The following is a 19,093-nucleotide window of genomic DNA, read 5'->3' on the forward strand; positions in this document are numbered from 1 at the left end:
CGTAAGGTAATGGTAAGGTAAAAGCAACGACCGAAATGCAGTGTTGAAACACGTGTATGAAACATATTAAATATGCAAACACAGATCCGGTATAAACACTGCACCCCCCCCCGAAAAAATCTCCCGTTTTTGGAAAGCTAAATGTTGACAGGTATGCCTTTAATGCATGAATCCCATGATATTAAATATCCACCATGAGGAAAACAAAAATGACCATCTGAATGTGGGGCTTTTCAAATTAGCTAAATAGTTTATTCATGAGTTGATTAGCACACACTCTGACACACTGACATTCTCATACACACACACACACACACACACACACAGAGAGAGAGAGAGAGAGAGAGAGAGAGACACTGCAAACATTTTTTTTAATATTGCAATTCAGTTTACATCAATACAAGAAAACATACATTCTAATTATATTTAACACAGAAAGGTCAGCTTTTTAAGGCGTAATAACTTTTAACAAAAGCAACCAAAAGCAGAACAGCGTACAATATGAACAAGCACTTGTGTCTGAGAATGCCCAACTCCTTTGGCAGACGATCAGAGAGCCGTGTCAGTGGCGCATCATTGCACAAGCTTAAGCGGCACGGTAGTCCAATGCAATTTTGACTTACCATAGCATGAAAACAAAACAGATTCACAGAACAGAGAACAAACACAAAGAGCTACAAAACTGTGAAACAAAACAGATTTGGGTCTGAAACGCACTGCACTGTCAAGATTCTAAAACCAGAATTCAAAAGGACATGTAAAACACTGATACAAAGACAACAAACCCATCAGAAAATCAGCATGACAGTGTTAAAGCCACAGACGTAACATAACTGGACCACCTCTGTGAGAATCACACATGGTAAATGGCCTGAACTCACACTGGGCTGAGTAGAGCTCTGGCATATGTGGAGTCTGTCTGCTTTGTGCTTTTTACCACCTCCCATCGCTGTCTGCTGCAACATTCTGAAACGCTCGCTCTTCGTCTTCTTTATTTCCAGACAGGATCATTCTGGCCCCTTTCTCTCAAGTCAAAATCGCAGACGATTCCCTTGGCGGCCGCAAAGAGAAGAGAGGTGAAAGCTAGTCTTTGTAGGGATTAGTTGGTTTTTACAACACGACTACGCCCTTCTGCTCATCCTGCTGTGGGATTCTTGTAATCCCACGTTTCCCATTTCTTATCGGGTGATCCAAAGACAACGTTCAGAATAGGAAGTAGGTAATCACCTCTGCCATTTTAATCAAAATCACTGTCTGATGAACTTTCCCCTTTGCCATATTTTTTTCTTTTTTTCCCACAAAACTCATCAACTATCAACTTGCCTTTTGGGTGATTCTAGAACATCCTATAATTAAATTCACAGTGTAATTGTTCATTCTGTTCTTAATCATTTGAGAGGACATTTTCTCCAAGTATCATTATTCACAGCTATGTTTAGTGTTTTCACTTTGCTCAGTTGATGAAGATGGCAGAGTCAACCGTAATGTTGATTCATGTAATGTTCACGTAATGTTCACGTAATGTTCTGATGTCCTTGTCGGGGAGACGTGTGAGGCGTCTTGTCCAGTCATAGCACGGTAGTCCGTGAGGTGCAGGTTCCGTTGCGGAACACCATGTCTGAGGCCAGGCAGTCCTTGGGGAAGTCCTTGGGCCCCAGCGTTGCCTGGCGCTTGAGGGCCACGGCGCAGTAGTCCACCTGCTCGGCGTCCAGCCCGGTCTCCAGCCAGCGGAAGCAGACGATGCGCTGGAACGAGCGCCGGAAGTTGTCCGAGACGAAGCCGTAGAGGATGGGGTTGGCGCCGCTGTTGGCGTAGCTGAGGATGACGAACAGCTGCGTGACCACTGGGTCAGGCGGCCGGCGGAAGACGGTGACCAGCTGCACGATGTAGAAGGGCATCCAGCAGACGACGAAGACGGCCACCACCAGCAGCACCATGCGTCGTGATCTTCTTCTCCGAGCGTCGGCGCTGCAGCCAGCCGGCCTTGAGGCCCACGGCGCGCATGCGTGCCACGATCAGGCAGTAGCACAGGCAGATGGCCCCCACGGGCAGCAGGAAGCCCAGCAGGAACGTGTAGACCACAAACACCTCTGACCACGAGGACTCCGGCCACAGGAAGTTGCAGTCCATGCCGCCGTCGGCGGCGGGGACCGTGTCGGCGAACACGATGATGGGCATGATGACCAGCAGCGACAGCCCCCATACGCACACGTTGACCACCTTGGCCACGGTGGGCCGGCGGTAGCGCGCCGCCTTGATGGGGTGCACCACGGCGATGTAGCGGTCAACGCTCAGCACGGTCAGGCAGAAGATGCTGGTGAACATGTTGATGCCGTCCACGCTCAGCACCAGGCGGCACATGAGCGAGCCGAACGGCCAGTGGTGGACGGCGGCCGACGTGGCCAGGAAGGGCACGCTGAGCATGAAGAGCTCGTCGGCGATGGCCAGGTTCAGGATGTAGATGTTGGTGGCCGTCTTCATCTTGGCGTACTTGAGGATGACGTAGATGACCATGGCGTTGCCCGTCACGCCTACGCAGCACACCAGGGCGTAGATGGACGGGATGATGATCTTGCTGGCGTCGGGCTCCGGCTCGTAGTCCTCGTAGTCGCCGGTGGCGTTGAACGGGAAGCCCGTCGGGTAGGCGTCGTACCCGCTGCCGTTAAAGCCCAGCACGTCCATCGTGTTTTTACGGGCCCGCTCTTTATCGGGATGAAAGCAAATAGAAATATGGGCTCACCTGACCCAAACTGTCCACGGAGAAATCAATCTTATAAACAGCTTTTTATTTACTGTGAGAAAGTACAGGCCTACATGCCTCAGAGGGTCCATGTCAGTCCTTTTATTTTCCAAACTGACAGACACTAGGATAGGGTGAAATAACACTAAAAACGTTTTATTTGATTATTTCTTCTCCTCTACATGCCCCAGATGGACTCCAGTGAGGGCTAAGCAACTGTATTAACAGGAGTCCTTGAAATTCTTGGATTTCTCCAATCTACGCAGTCCCATTGACTCCTATTTGCAGGATCAAAAAAAAAAAAGCGCAACCTTGGACTTAAACAGAGCGGCTAATCAGTCGCAGACCGTGTGCTGTAAACCCACATCATCTGTTGAGCAGTCCTCGCAGCACCTCGTTTCCATTCAATAATAAACCTTGAGATTTTTTAGCCCCGTGTGTGTGTGTGTGTGTGTGTGTGTGAGAGCTGCAGGTGCGACTGCTCCACAGCCTTCTTTTGTGTTTGAAACAAGGGCTTGGCTCGCGAAGGGTCGGGGGAAAACACACGTTCCTTGGCAGCTAAAGAACATTCCTTTCCCCCTCCGCCAGGGGGGTTTGCTCCGTGTCTGCGGGAATCACGGCTTTGCTGCTAGCCTTCGTCTACAGCCCGGCCTCAAAACTTCCCTCCTTAATGGCTCCGCACTGGAAAAGATTGTGGTACGCAGTACCTGCCGTTTGAAAAAAAAAAGGTGCTCTGTGAGAGATGGTCATTTGGTTGCCATGGAGGATTGGTTCGCTCTCCACCTCTTTGGTTCAGCTTGTAGGTTTTCAAAGCCGCGATCTAATTTTCCCATGAAAGAGACCTATGGAAACGAGAGAATAAAACAGAGAAAAGCCGTGCAGAGGAGTTAGAAATGAAAGATGTCGTCGCCATGACTCTGGTAAATAGCCCCGTGCTTAGATTGAGTTTTCACTGAAAAAGTGTCATTTACATACTAATTTGCATGAATAAATGCTTATTCCTCCCTTCTAAAAGCAATTTGCAATTTCAGAGTCATGTGCGAAGATGGGATGAATCTGACATAAAAACTTCAAACTCTATGATAGATTTAAGATTTAAATTAAGATATGGGGTTCATGGGTAGATGTGGATTAAGATAATTATGGAGTTATGGGCTCTGGAGTGAGGGGTAAATGGAAGAGATAGACTAATACACTTACATAATTGCAAAAGGGTTCTCCAATGTTTTCTCAGTTAGCCTTTTAAAATTATATCAGGTTTAGTAAACAGAATGTGCCTTTGAAACATTGGATAAATGGTTGCTGATAATCGGCCATGTAGATATTGCATTAAAGATCAGCCATTTCTTTCTACAACAATTGAAAATTATATGTAAGCACATAATGTAATCTGAAAACTGCTGCCCTGATTAAAAAACAATGCAACTGATCTCAGCTGGTATTCTGTCAATAATGGAGTGGAATGGAAATTTCTAAGTGATCCCAAACTTTTGAGCGGTAGTGTAAGTGACTGTGAGTCGTCTGGGGAAAGACAGCGGAACTAAAGCAGACATTGTTCGAGACGTGTTTCTGTTCTCCTCCTGACAGTGACTCAGAGTGCAGAGGAGCCAAGAGGTCAGAAAGCCACGACTAAGATGATGTGATAAACAAAGTGAGAGAATGCATGCATATGAAGGCATCCACACACACACATACACACACACACACACACACCAATGCCAGGCTGAAGCAATTAGGGACATGCCAGGCTGTCAACTAGACATCAACCCACCCAGCCACGATGTCTGTGCCCTCCATATCCCCTCTCATGCACCCCCCCCCCTCTCTCCACCTCCACGTTTCTCGCCATCCCATTAGCTCTGGTATGCAATGCAGAGCGGCACCTTTACCACTTCTGTGTTTGGCTGGTGAGGCATAAACCACCTGGAATGAAAGGAAAAGGAAAAAGAAAGGGTGGGGAAAAAAACAAACATAAAAAAACGAGTGTGTCTCCATCCAGACCTGTGATGAAAAGACGGAGAGAGGAGTGCTAATCCTCTCCCTCGGCCGCTCGGCCTCGCTGCCCTTCCCTTACCTCCCCTCTCACCTGTAATGTGGGCACCATTAACTCAACAAAAAGTAGCCAGTCGCCTCGCCCAGAGGCTGCTCGCCGGTGCCGTGGCTGGCATATAAAACATGCCATTATGGGTGCCAAGGATACGCCCGTGGAAGGATGGAAGTGTAATCATGCCTGATCTGGGCGCTGGCACACGCAATGCTATTTGGGCCTTGGCGTCCAAAAAATGCGTAATAGATTATTTTGACAGTGAGACAGTGAGAGACGGACAGAAGAAACTCAGCGCCGAGTGTGTGAGCTGATAGCTCATCTTTCATTTAACCGTGATCCAAGTCCGCGCCGCAGTACTTTTGGGAAAACAAGGCCCAAGGATGTCGGACAGACATCGTCTCGAGTCGTGGAGTGGGAGTGAAAAAGACTGTCGGGGGGAATCAATTGTCTTGTTTTGAGGGGAGGGAGAGAGTGTGTGTGCGTGTGTGTATGTGTGTGTGTGAGAGAAGAGCGTAAACAGACAACTTAGCGAGGGAATGAAATCCAAACATAGCCATGACAGCCATGGCAAGACCTCATCTACAGATCCCCCACTGTGGTCAAGGATGAGCGGAGAAAATCAAAGGGGTAAAAGGAGGGGGCTCTGCCGGACCGAGATGACCCTTGCCACGATAAGACGAGCAGTGCAGCACGCGCAGCAGGCTATTCTTTTCTTATTGCTGATCAATATCATCTGCGCTCGGCATGGGTTATTGTTTTCTGTTTTGTGGAGAGAGGAGGCGGCTACATGCTCCGATATTGCCCCTGTGTCCGTATCAGATTGTGTCTGAACTGATGGGTAGCCTGCAGAGGCAAAGAGAGGCAGAATCCATCTATGAAATTTCATATCCACGTGTCTGCCGTTTTCTGTCAAAATTCTCCCACGTGTCTTGTCTACTCATCGCCAGCCATTCACAAATGCCCATCATTACGTCTGGGAAGAGACATGCCTGCTAGACTCTGACTGACATACCCCCCATGAAGAGACGCTCACAAGGGCGACAAGAGGCAGAGCAGCCGAAGCTTCTTTTCAAAGAAAAACACATTTTCCTCTCCCCGTCAATTGCTGCCTCCATTTTGTGACACACTCAAGTCTTTGGGTCTTTTATGCTTGTCATCTATTCATGTGCACTCAGGCTCCAGGCTCTCTTACCTGCATTATGACACACACACGCACGCACGCACACACACACACACACACACTATAATACTATGTGATTTACAGATCAAAATGTGTATGTTGAAAGACTGAAGTCAGCCATTTCAGTAGAGCTCATTACATATTTAGCTTGACTTAACAGCTTCACTTTGAAGATAATGACATCAATTACCTGAGATGTACATACATAAATGCATATCACTGATTAAAAATATATTAAGCCATGACATAGACTACTTTACAATGTATTATAATGGTTTGCATATACTAAAAAGTTAGTTTAGGCATATTCAGTGAGAGTGAATTAGAAACTTTGCTCAACATTTATTGCTTGCAACTGAAAACTTGATGACACCTTGATCTATAGCTGAAGGGGTAAACAGAAAACTTCAATGAAGGAGAGAGAGGAGAGGGTGGAGTGATGCACACTGCTATTACACTAGCTGAAGTGAACGAGTCGAACGCAAACAAGAGCACTTCCCTGGAGAGGCTCCCGAAAATGAGTGATAGAGTACGTCAGAGAGAAATCGTAAGAAAAAAAAAGTGTGCATACTTTGGATTTTTAAGGAGAGACAGGGAATGGAGAAATGGCACAACGATGAAAAACAGAGACAGACAGATGGAAACAAAGAGGATGACTGAGTTAGACAGAGAGAGAGAGAGAGGTGGAGAGGAGCGAAGAGATGGAGAGGGAGAGAAGCAGAGAGAGAGAAAGAATGAGAGAGAGAGAGAGAGAGGCAGAGGGGAGAAGCAAGTCTCAGCTGGACAATCTTGCACATCAAGGCTAAAGTGAATTACAGAGGTGGGCAAAGTCTGGGCCTGCCAGGGCAGCTAGTCAGACTAGAGGAGGGGAGAGAGAGAGAGAGAGAGAGAGAGAGAGAGGGAGGAAGGATAAAGAAAGGGGGGAAGGAGGGAGGGAGAGGCATTCATCACAAAGATCCAGTTCAGAGCGTTGGCCTCCATCCTCCCAGTCTGGCGTGTGGATGATAATAATGCATTCTGACCCACACAATCATACCGTGGAAGCATAATGAAGTGGAACACCGTGGAGCTCATGCATTGAGATTCTAACACTGTGGCATACAGTAGCGACCCCATATTCACATACGTTCTAGCTTTAGCACCAGAAGGAGAGAGGAATGATCTACAGTAGAACTACATTATGCACCACTACGCTATATAAGTAAGTAAGTATAAGTATATATACTCTTTTGATCCCGTGAGGGAAATTTGGTCTCTGCATTTATCACAATCCGTGAATTAGTGAAACACACTCAGCACACAGTGAAGTGAAGCACACACTAATCCCGGCGCAGTGAGCTGCCTGAAACAACAGCGGCGCTCGGGGAGCAGTGAGGGATTAGGTGCCTTGCTCAAGGGCACTTCAGCCATGCTTACTGGTCGGGGTTCAAACCGGCAACCCTACGGTAACAAGTCCGAAGCGCTAACCAGTAGGCCACGGCTGCCCCCTATGAGGATAGGCAAAGTGTGGATCATGAATAAACATTGTTTTTTCCCTGTGAATCCCATTTATAACACTGAGGAGAGAGAGAGAGTTATTATTTCCTTGTAGTTTTGTCCCCCAGACTACAAGGAAATAATAGTATCCCCACAAAAACTCAGTACTGTAAAACAGGGGAGAAACTTGGGGGGTCTAGTAATGTGGTATAAATCAAAACTGGACAGGTACCTCAGTGTAATAAAATCTGGTAAATACCACATTTGGCTAAAAGTCAAGAAAGAACTAATCATCTCACAAAATGATCTCTTCCTTTGTGCAATGTATACCCCCTCATGAATCCCCACACTACTCTGAAGACACATGCACAGCACTTCATTAGAAACAGAAAGGGCAATGTTCTCGTTTGTGGAGACCTAAAAGCCCGAACAGGTACACAAAATGACTTTGTAAACACAGATGGCAATAACTACATTGGTCATTCCCTTGATAAAACTAATCATCCTATGTACTCTCAGAGAAATAACTGTGATCCAGTTACAAACAAACAGGGAAAAGAACTCTTGCATCTCTGTCGCAATCTGGGTCTGTATATCATTAATGGTAGGATAAGGGGAGACACCCTTTGGAGACACACATTCTGCTCACTGCTCATTCTGTGACATGGCATTTATGAGATATCACACTCAAGGTGTTTTTGACCTTGACATTTGACCTTCAACCTCCAACATCAACTCACTTCATCTTTGAGTCCATGAAACTCGTACCAAATTTGAAGCATGTACTGTACGTCAAGCCGTTCTGGAGATATAATGCTGAATGCATGAGATATGGCTGGGACTTTTATTTTGACACACAGGATGTATAGTTCAGGTAGAGCTAGATTGTATGCTTAGAAGCTGAGACAGTTGGATTCCTCACAGGTGACACCTGTGCCAGTGTTCTGATCAGCCTGGGAACTGCTCTGAGAACTACTTAACGAGCGCAGCTGGCTCTGTTATGACATCACAGCCCCCATTCAAGTCTATGGGGGAAAAATACACTTTTAATTACAAATATCTCAAAAAGTATAAACTTCTCAAAAATGATTGGATGGTAAAGAAATTTTGGATGGTAAAGCCTTGGAAGATCTACGGAACGGTGTTTCAACCAAATTTGTACGTTAAGCGGTTTGGGCTGAATAGCGTGCACAAAAGGTAAAAAGAATAATAATAATAACTAGAAATGCAATTCCAAGGAATTACCAGTTCATGAAAATGCAAAAGTTGTGATAATGCTAGGATAGACATGGTAGTTGCATAGCTTAATAAAAGTTAATAGTTTAAAAGTAGACCGTTTAAAAGTTGAATGTAGATAGTTTAAAAGTTGTTGATAGACAGCTAGTTTAATAGATAGATAGTTTAATGATAGTTTAAGAGTAGACTGTTTAAAAGTTAAATGTAAATAGTTTAACGTTGTTGACTGAAAGTTTAATGAATGTTGATATTCAAATAGTTTAATGGCTGTGTATAGGTAGATATTTGACGATAACTAAATGTTTGAATGGCTTTAATGTTTGCTAGCAGTTATGCTAACAATTTTAACTATGCTTACAATGCTAACCATGCTACTTAGCTAACTTAACTAATGTTTTGCTAACAATGCTAACATGTTAACTATGCTAACCATGCTATTTAGCTAATGTTTTCTAGTAGTTTTGCTAAACATGCTAACTATGTTGCTATGTATGCTTATAATGTTAACTATGCTAACCATGCTACTTTGCTAACTTAGCTAATGTTTTCTAGCAGTTTTGCTAAAAAATGTTAGCAATGCTAACTGTGCTAACATGCTAACTATGCTAACAATGCTAACTAGCTAGCCAGATTGTATGCTTAAAGATTGTCTGGCATCATGTTTTTGTTTGTATTTATGTAATGTTCGTAGTTTTATGTAATGTTCTGTTAATTTTTTGTATTTATTTTTCTAGTCTTCATTTATGTTATTTTCGATCGTGGACTTATTTTATTTTTATTATTATTATTATTATTAATTTGTTTGTTGTATGTCTTGTATGTCTTGGTGTCACGGGTACGCTGGCGACTACGAAGCTCCGTCCGGCATCTTTTGTGTTTGTTATTTCTTAAATGTATGTCTTGGTGTCACGGGTACGCTGGCGACTACGCCGCTCCGTCCGGCATCTATTGTCTTTGTTAGTCTGTGTCAATGACAATGTCTTATATGTGGAGCGCTTTGGGTTGCACTTGGGGTGCATGTTAAATGCGCTATACAAATAAATCTGACTTGACTTAAAGCCTGAGACTGCAGGTGGCCTGAACACCTGGCATAGGATTCTAATTGCTTAATGGCCGTATTATGATGTCACAATCACAATGTTAATGGTAATAATAATAGTTTAAAAAGTATAAAAGTTTCAAAGTTGAAAAGACATAGCAGCTTGGTCCGTTTGAAGACCTACTTTACAAAGTTTGAACGAAGTTTCTAAGTTAAACTGTTCAAGAGAAATTGCGTACGGAAAAAGTGGTAAGCGGAATAATAATAACTAGAAATGCAATTCCAAGGAATTACCAGTGCATGAAAATGCTAAAGTTGTGATGTAAAATATCATGTATAGTTAAAATAGATAATACGGTGATGCTAGGATAGACATGGTGGCTGCATAGCTTAATAAAAGTTGATAGTTTAAAAGTAGTCTGTTTAAAAAGCTGAATGTAGATAGTTTAAAAGTTGTTGATAGCCAGTAAATAGTTTAAAAAGTTGTTGATAGACAGCTAGTTTAATAGATAGTTTAAAAGTAGACCCGTTTAAAAGTTGAAGGTAAATAGTTTAAAAGTTGTTGACAGACTGGAAGTTTAATGAATGTTGATATTCAAATAGTTTTAATGGCTGTGTATAGGTAGATATTTGACGATAATTGAAAGTTGGAATGGCTCTATAGTTTGCTAGCAGTTATGCTAAGATTTTTAACTATGCTAACCATGCTTACTTAACTAACAGCTAACGTTTTCTAGCAGTTTAATCAATGTTGATATTCAAATTGTTTAATGGCTGTGTATAAGTAGATGTTGTGATAACTGAAAGTTGGAATGGCTCTAATGTTTGCTAGCAGTTATGCTAAGATTTTTAACTATGCTAACCATGCTTCACTTAGCTAATGTTTTTTATAGCAATGCTAGCAATGTTAACTATCTTAACCATCTTTACTTAGCTAACTAGCTAAAATGTTCTAGCAGTTTTTTGTAAACATGTTAACTTGCTATTAATATTAACATGCTAACCATGTGACTTAGCTAACCTAGCTTATAATTTTTAGTAGTTATGCTAACTATGTTAATTAGCATGCTAACAATTTCAACATGCTAACTAACATGCTAACAATGCTAACATACTAACTATAATAACCATGTGACTTAGGTAACCTAGCTAATCATTTTAGTAGTTATGCTAACTAGCATGCTAACATGTTAACTCTTAAAGCCTGAGACTGCAGGTGGCCTGAACACCTGGCATAGGATTCTAATTGCTTAATGGCATTATTATGATGTCACAATCACAATGTTAATGGTAATAATAATAGTTTAAAAAGTATAAAAGTTTCAAAGTTGAAAAGACATAGCAGCTTGGTCCGTTTGAAGACCTACTTTACAAAGTTTGAATGAAGTTTCTAAGTTAAACTGTTCAAGAGAAATTAATAGTCACGGAAAAAAGTGGTAAAGCGGAATAATAATAACTAGAAATGCAATTCCAAGGAATTACCAGTGCATGAAAATGCTAAAGTTGTGATGTAAAATATCATGTATAGTTAAAATAGATAATACGGTGATGCTAGGATAGACATGGTGGCTGCATAGCTTAATAAAAGTTGATAGTTTAAAAGTAGTCTGTTTAAAAGCTGAATGTAGATAGTTTAAAAGTTGTTGATAGCCAGTAAATAGTTTAAAAGTTGTTGATAGACAGCTAGTTTAATAGATAGTTTAAAAGTAGACCGTTTAAAAGTTGAAGGTAAATAGTTTAAAAGTTGTTGACAGACTGGAAGTTTAATGAATGTTGATATTCAAATAGTTTAATGGCTGTGTATAGGTAGATATTTGACGATAATTGAAAGTTGGAATGGCTCTATAGTTTGCTAGCAGTTTTGCTAAGATTTTTAACTATGCTAACCATGTTACTTAACTAACTTAGCTAACGTTTTCTAGCAGTTTAATCAATGTTGATATTCAAATTGTTTAATGGCTGTGTATAAGTAGATATTTGACGATAACTGAAAGTTGGAATGGCTCTAATGTTTGCTAGCAGTTATGCTAAGATTTTTAACTATGCTAACCATCTTTACTTAGCTAATGTTTTATAGCAATGCTAGCAATGTTAACTATCTTAACCATCTTTACTTAGCTAACTTAGCTAAAATGTTCTAGCAGTTTTGCTAAACATGTTAACTATGCTAGCAATATTAACATGCTAACCATGTGACTTAGCTAACCTAGCTTATAATTTTTAGTAGTTATGCTAACTATGTTAATTAGCATGCTAACAATTCCAACATGCTAACTAACATGCTAACAATGCTAACATACTAACTATAATAACCATGTGACTTAGCTAACCTAGCTAATCATTTTAGTAGTTATGCTAACTAGCATGCTAACATGTTAACTATGCTAACCATGTGATTTAGCTAACCTAGCTAATCATTTTTAGTAGTTATGCTAACTATGCTAACCATGTTAAGCTAACTTAGCTAGTCATTTTTAGCAGTTTTGCTAAAATCTTTAACCATGTTACTTAACTATGCTAACTAATCATTGGGTAGGAGTCATAGTTGATGACAAGTAAAAGTTACAATGGCTGAACAGTTAAAAAGTTCAGTAGTTTAAAATGTTAAATTGTTTAACAGTGAAATGTTGTAGTGAGGACTTTTATTTTGAAACAGTTTTGGCAGAGGAAGCAGTTTTGCAGGATGTGTAGTCTTAATAATGCCAGTTTGTATGCTTAAAGCCTGAGACTGGCAGTTGATCCAGGTGGCCTGAACACCTGCCATAGGAGTCAATTGCTTAGCGGCCGTATGATGTCAAAATGTTACAATGTTAAGTCTATGGATTTTTAAAAAAGTTCTTTTAATAGTTTAAAAAGTATAGAAGTTTCAAAGTTGAAAAGTGCAATCGTTTGAATACCTACGTTACAAAGTTTGAATGAAGTTTCTAAGTTAAACTGTTCAAGAGAAATAGCGTACGGAAAAAGTGGTAAGCGGAATAATAATAAGAAGAAAAAGTTGTTGTTGCCTAGGAAGAACAGTACAGTGCATTTTCATACACTGTAATAAGAAGAAGTTGCCTAGGAAGAACAGTACAGTGCATTTTCATACACTGTAATAAGAAGAAGTTGCCTAGGAAGAACAGTACAGTGCATTTTCATGCACTGTAATAAGAAGAAGTCTCCGGATTTCAATAGAGGGGATGCATCCCCTCTAATGACAGAAAACAACACCCTCAAATCACAGCCCAGTAAGCTGTTTCACATAAAGAAATCATACAGATGGGCTGAAAACAGCACAGAGGAATTCAAGAAAGTCGCAGAAAATCATGAAATCCAAAACTTCCTAGATATATTCTTAGGCACCACATCAATTGTATGCACCATATTGCTATGTAGCATAGTAATGTTAAACACCATTTGAAATGACAACTTTTTTCATGTACAATCTGTATAGTGCTTTACATTCTCAGATTAATCTTATTATGTCTCAATTAAATTTGATCCAAAATGCCCCCCTCCCCCTCCTCTGCTTTTGGTGCTACCCTGACCTCTGGCTGCAGTGTAGCTGCAGCACCATAAGTAGATGCAACATATTGGGTTCTGAAATATTCACAAGAATCCATAGAAATTGAATCTTCATGTTGTATTATCCAAAATTAGTTGTACAGATGTATCATCTATCCTATATACACTCATTGAACCAATAAAGTAAATGCAAAAATAGAGACTTTTTTTTTAAATTATTCCATATTTTGTGTAGTTAGTCTAGGAACACGTGACATACAATCTAAATAGTCTACAAGAAACCTCAAAGTGTTACCTTTCATTTGAGACCAGGATTATGCGTCTACACTCATAGAATTTCCCCTGGGGATCAATAAAGTATCTATCTATCTATCTATCTAGCTGCCAACTCTCACACATTGGCCGTGAGACACACGCATTTGATTAGTTTCACACACTCACACGCCACACCCCTGATTTCTCACGCTGAAGTGTCAACCCGGTTGGTCAGATGCCTGAAAAATGAGTTTAGCCTATCTAAAGATCTACCTGTTGAGCCACGGTTATGCTTTCAGAGACGGTGAGAGGGTTCAAGAGCACCCCCTGTCTGTGGAATTTTCTAAAATTTCTCTCATTTGCGATGCTACTTCAGAAGCTGTCCCAGGCGCATTCCCCCCGCATTTCCCCGGCTTCAGGTATGCTTTGAGTATTATTGAGTATTTTTCACGCTGAATTGTCAACCTGGTAGGTCAAATACCTGGCAGATGAGGTTCAACTAAACTAAACCTATACATATGATATCACACATCAGGTGAACGTGCGGAATCTAAGCTTTCCAATGATATTAGCGGCAAGTTGCTGTAATAAATGGTTCGCGAGAAAATTAACATTGAACCGACGTGCAATTTAGGCTAATCATATTTGCATTTTGCACACAGTGCACACCCATTACTCTCGGTTTAATATTTCACTAACCCTTCACACAACACGTGGCAAACCCAATATCACAATAAACAGCAAAACGAATACGAGGATATAAAGCATGCCTCTGTGCAATAAGTGGTTCCTGAGTAATCCGGTTTTGAAATTGCAACACATTTCTACATAGCCTCATTGGGGCGAAATTATAATGTATTCTAATGTAAACTATTTGTCAGTAGGCCTACATACATTTTTGTAAATTGCTCAGCCATAGATTATCCCACTATCATGGTTCTTATTTGCATGGCTAGCCCGATGCCGAAGCACCACTATTGAAAAAGCTGTTGGTAGCATCAGCTAACTAGCGCCAGATTTTGGAGTGCAGGGGACAAGCCGAGATGGGCTATGAGACATACATTCACACTCGGTATCATGTTTCAATACACTTTAGGTCAATATCACACCGGAATTCTCCTTTAAATAAACTAGCTGAAGAACACAGGTGACCACTTCTGCATAATTTCATGGAGTGCTGAAATGTACACACATTTTTGAACATTTCTGAACTGTGAAATGTAGCATATGTTTTTGTGGTTGTGAACTTATTGCAATATCACCATAACTATTCCACCTGTGTGTGCATGGTTATAATTCTGAAGTGCAAAATAGCTTAGGCTACAGCACAAATATTTCCATAAAAATAAGCAAGTCTGACCTCTGAATTTATTTTGAAAGTGCGCCTGATTGATGCATTTAAAAGTTAAAATATACAAACATTTCTTAAATTCTTACAAAACACACCCAAAATTGTTAGTTTGCCCACTTTTTTAAAATTGTTTTTCAGTTTGTTTAGTTTTTGTCATTTTCATTGGAAAAAAAAAAACTTTTTTTTTTTTTTTTTTTGTAATACACACATTCTCCCATTCCTCTTCTGTCACACACACAGTGACAAGCGCCAAATGCCCCGCAGTGTTGAAGAGATCAGTCATCCCCCTCACTTTTGATAAGGTAAAAAGCCTTATACTGTAGGTATGCCAAATAAATAATAACCTATAGGTTAACGCTAGGCTATGTATGTTAATGTCCCCATTAACAGCATCACGTCACTAACCACAGCGACTGCACAATCTCGTATTCACTCTGTTGGATATCTGAAGCCAGTTTGTCTACTTAGATACTGTAAGTGTAAATCCTCAAATTATGGCCGGGGTCTTAAGACAAAGTACAGGCCTTTAGGGGCAGGATTGTATTCGAGACAGCCCTTTATTTCTTATGCAAGTTTTATTTTGAGACATGCGTTTCTTGGAGCGGCATACTGGTAGGCCTTCAAAAGTATGACATTTTCGGTTTAGTTTGATATTTAATTTACTTTGGACTGTTTGATTATATTGTTAAATGTTGGGACTGATGGGCACTGAAATCTGGGGAGGTATTTGATGATCACTATTACGTATGTAGTTGAAAGAGTGTTGGGATTTCAAACAAACCTTTCATGTGTTCATTGAAGGTCCACGGTGCTATAATGGAAACCTTATTGCGTAGCCAAGTAGCCTATATATTGAGTTATTTTTAAATTATGCATAATTTACGTTTTATTAATTTCGTAGGCTGGCTTTATTTTGTTATATAGAAGTATCTAAATAACCTGTTAAAATGTACCAGAATTCAGGAAATTGCATCTAGTCCAAAAAAATTTTTCTGGGGGAGGACCAGAAATATTACTCAAGTACAAGTTCAAATACCGATCTGAAAATGTACTCAAGTAAAAGTAAAAAGTAGTCCATTCAAAATGTACTTTAAGTAAAAGTTACTTAGTTACTTTTTTTTTTTTTTGGAAGGGGGTACCAGAACAACCAGTTTTACCAAAGACTTTCTAATGAGGAGATACAGCACTCAAAAAATCCTCCATAGTAATACATGGGGTTAGTTTGTAACGCCAATATGGCAGTTGTCTACACATCATATGTCTACACATATCACAACCCTTCCGCGGCAAAGCGCCGACATTGAAGCCAATCATGTGGTGTGTTGTAAAATACATTGAGCCAATCATGTGGTGTGCTGTGAAGACATCGTGCCAATCATCTGTTGTGATCTCGCTGCTGGAGCAAGATTGGTGTCGGAAGCCTTACGCACGCATTTCTGCTGAAATAGATGCACGATAAGTGCCCAAAAAGTGTTGCAATATGGCCGCCGAGTGGAGGTACTTGCCTGAAAAGGACGTTGAGAAATGGAGATCTATGTGAAAAATTCTCCTTTAAGTTTGAGCAGTAGTTGATTTTCAAAGTTAGTTGCACTCATCCTTGGGTCGCTTTGCAGTGAACAGTAATCCAGCACAACTGAAAAGCCCCTCACAGGCAGCTGAGGCAGGCAGGCCAATATTGAGTTGCAGAGAGTTTTTTTATATTTGGAAACGAGCAGAAGGTTCAGCAGATTAAAGGGTGTCATACTGGGGGAGAAAGTGGGAAGTATAGGGCCCCAATGGAGGAGAGGGCCCGTGAAAAGTGGAATACAGGGGGCACAACATTTTCACCAGGCATTAGTAATAACTCAGGTAATCCACACATAAAAAATCCAAACAACTCCATAAGTAGAGTCATGTAATGAAGTGGAATAACACAGGGGAAAAGTATTAAACACGCTAAGAAAAAGCACTAAGGCAAGGAAAGGGAAGGAACGAGCTGGAATCTGTATAGAGAGTAGTTATCCTTTCTATCTGTGCAAATTAATATAAGCTTGGTTAGTAGCCTACATATTGATGGGCTATAAAAGGTTTTTTTCATTACCAAGGTGTCACACAAGAAACATTTCATGATGGATAAAAGCAAAAAGCTCTCCCAAGACCTTTGCAACCTTATTGTTGCAAAACATATCAATGAAACTGGTTACAGATGCATTTCAAAACATCCGAATCTTCCAGTAAGCAGCATGGGAGCCATTATCTGCAAGTGGAAGAAACATCACTGCATCATCAACCGGCCATGCACAGGATCTCCTCGTAATATTTCTGACCAGGGAGTCAGAAGGATAGTCAATTCCAAGAGCCAAGGACCACTCGGAGAAAGCTCCAGAAAGACTTGAAGGCAGCCAATTCAATTAAATAGTTCTGGAAGTAACTAAAGATTAGGATTCACAAGAGGGACCCCTGGAATCTGTTTAGAACTTAGAACAATGGGCCAAAATCAGACCTGATACTGCGACCAATAAGTTTTGTCATACAGGAAGGGATAATGTATAGAACGCCGGTCATTATGGGGAAAATAAGTCCCGACAGTGGAGGGTCTTGTTTCGCCCTGAAGGGACTTATTTTCCCATAATGACCGCCGTTCTATACATTATCCCGCTTATTATACGGCTACTTGCCAAAACGAAAAAAATAAACTCCATGATATGTCTCTTTACACTTATTTGTTACCGTTTCGTCGTGGCTTTTGCTGAGAAACAAATAGTTCGCAACACACGCTGAACTTGAATCAAACATTCTTTAGAACACAGCTGATCAACCGTCTGCTTTCACTTTTGAATAAAATTCCAAGCGCAAACTCCGTTGCCATTGACAGCGGTCATTCTTGTTTTCAGAGGTCCTTTCCCAAGAAATAATGACCGCTAGAACTTTCGGAAATCCCATTCAAGTCAATGGAGCATTCTACTTGCATTGTGAAGAGCCGTATAATAAATGTGTGTTAATATAATGTGTGGTGAAAATTTCGAATAGACTCACTGGAAGTTTAGGCTAATTACTGAAAAAAAAAAAAAAAAAGTGTTCAATACTTATTTCCACCATATATTTATTTTACCTGAATATTTTAACTTCCAAATTAAATGTCAAAATGAAAGTCTGACTGGATTTTGTATACAAAACATAGTGAAAACTGTGTAAGGTCACTCTCACTCTCCCTTGCTAAAGAGATAAATGGTTTAGTCCGCCGTCACGATTCATAAGGTAGTCTATCTTTTGTTTATTTAGTTGAGCATCGCTAGTAGTGGACCGCTAATTGTTTTGCTGCTGAGGCAATGTCTTTCTCCAAGAAAGCCAAGTCAGGTTACTAAAAACAAAGGCCAAAACAGGAAAAAGAGAGACATCAAAATGAGGGGAAACAACTGCTAATAAACTTCTTTCCAAAGAAAGGTGAGCACAAACGTCAAAACAAGAAATCCCATGGTGTTTGCTTAAATATCTCCGCAATCATTAGTGGTTTAGGGTGCGATTTTTTTCTCTCCCTTTCCGCAGCAAAATTTGGGTTGGCACCACCAAATCTCACTCCAAGGTTTTTTGAAAAGTTGGCAGCCCTGGCAGGGGTGCATGTGCAGGAAGCATTTGATTGTCAGTATGCATTTTGGATAACCAAAGGAGCGTTTCCATAGGCATTTTACAAAAGGCATGAGCATACCTTGGCAAATAATGGTCTAAAGCACTCATATTTTCATATTGATCTACTTTTGCACACAGCTTCACAAGACCTGGTGCTAGGGCTCAGTTGTGTTTCTAAGGGACTGTTATTTATTTATGGGGCCACCGGAGGAGTTTTGGGAGTGTTAGTCAAAAAAGACGCTACCCTCCCTCGCCAGCAAGACATTTTTCTATGACCCTCCAAAGTGATTGAAAAAAAAACGCATGACCCTCCCCAACAATTTATTGATGCCTTCTGTACTGGGTCAATTTAGGAGCTTGCATGCTACCACTACTTCCATGAAATGCCCTGAAAAGGCACAATTTAACAAATAATCACCGGGACCGAAACATACCTGTCAACCTTTTCCGGGTTTATCACGTATTTTAACTTTTTTTCCCGCTGTCTTAGGAGGAGCTGCAGGGCTGTCGCAAGGGTGTGTGAGGTCCTGTGCGAACTTGACAGGTGCGAGGCCCTTTTTATTTACGTACATGAAATCACGCGATAGCCTACTTTACACGTAGCCTACTGTCGGTGCATTTAGTAGGCTAATAGGCTACACCAGCTTGTCTTTAAGATG

At 41.0% G+C, this 19,093-nt stretch overlaps 1 protein-coding gene across 1 annotated transcript in view; it reads right to left on the reverse strand.

Annotated features, from left to right (window-relative positions):
- Positions 1-353: 353 nt before the first annotated feature.
- sstr1b (somatostatin receptor 1b) overlaps positions 354-19,093 on the reverse strand; it is a 28,983-nt gene continuing 10,243 nt past the window's right edge. The window contains 2 exon segments of the mRNA XM_048236864.1: positions 354-1,937; positions 1,939-3,582. Of these exon segments, the coding sequence (XP_048092821.1) occupies positions 1,569-1,937; positions 1,939-2,682 (1,113 nt within the window). The 5' untranslated portion in view covers positions 2,683-3,582 and the 3' untranslated portion in view covers positions 354-1,568.

The sequence above is a fragment of the Alosa alosa genome, chromosome 24, assembly GCF_017589495.1.
Source record: "Alosa alosa isolate M-15738 ecotype Scorff River chromosome 24, AALO_Geno_1.1, whole genome shotgun sequence".
In the NCBI taxonomy this organism is placed as follows: domain Eukaryota; kingdom Metazoa; phylum Chordata; class Actinopteri; order Clupeiformes; family Clupeidae; genus Alosa; species Alosa alosa.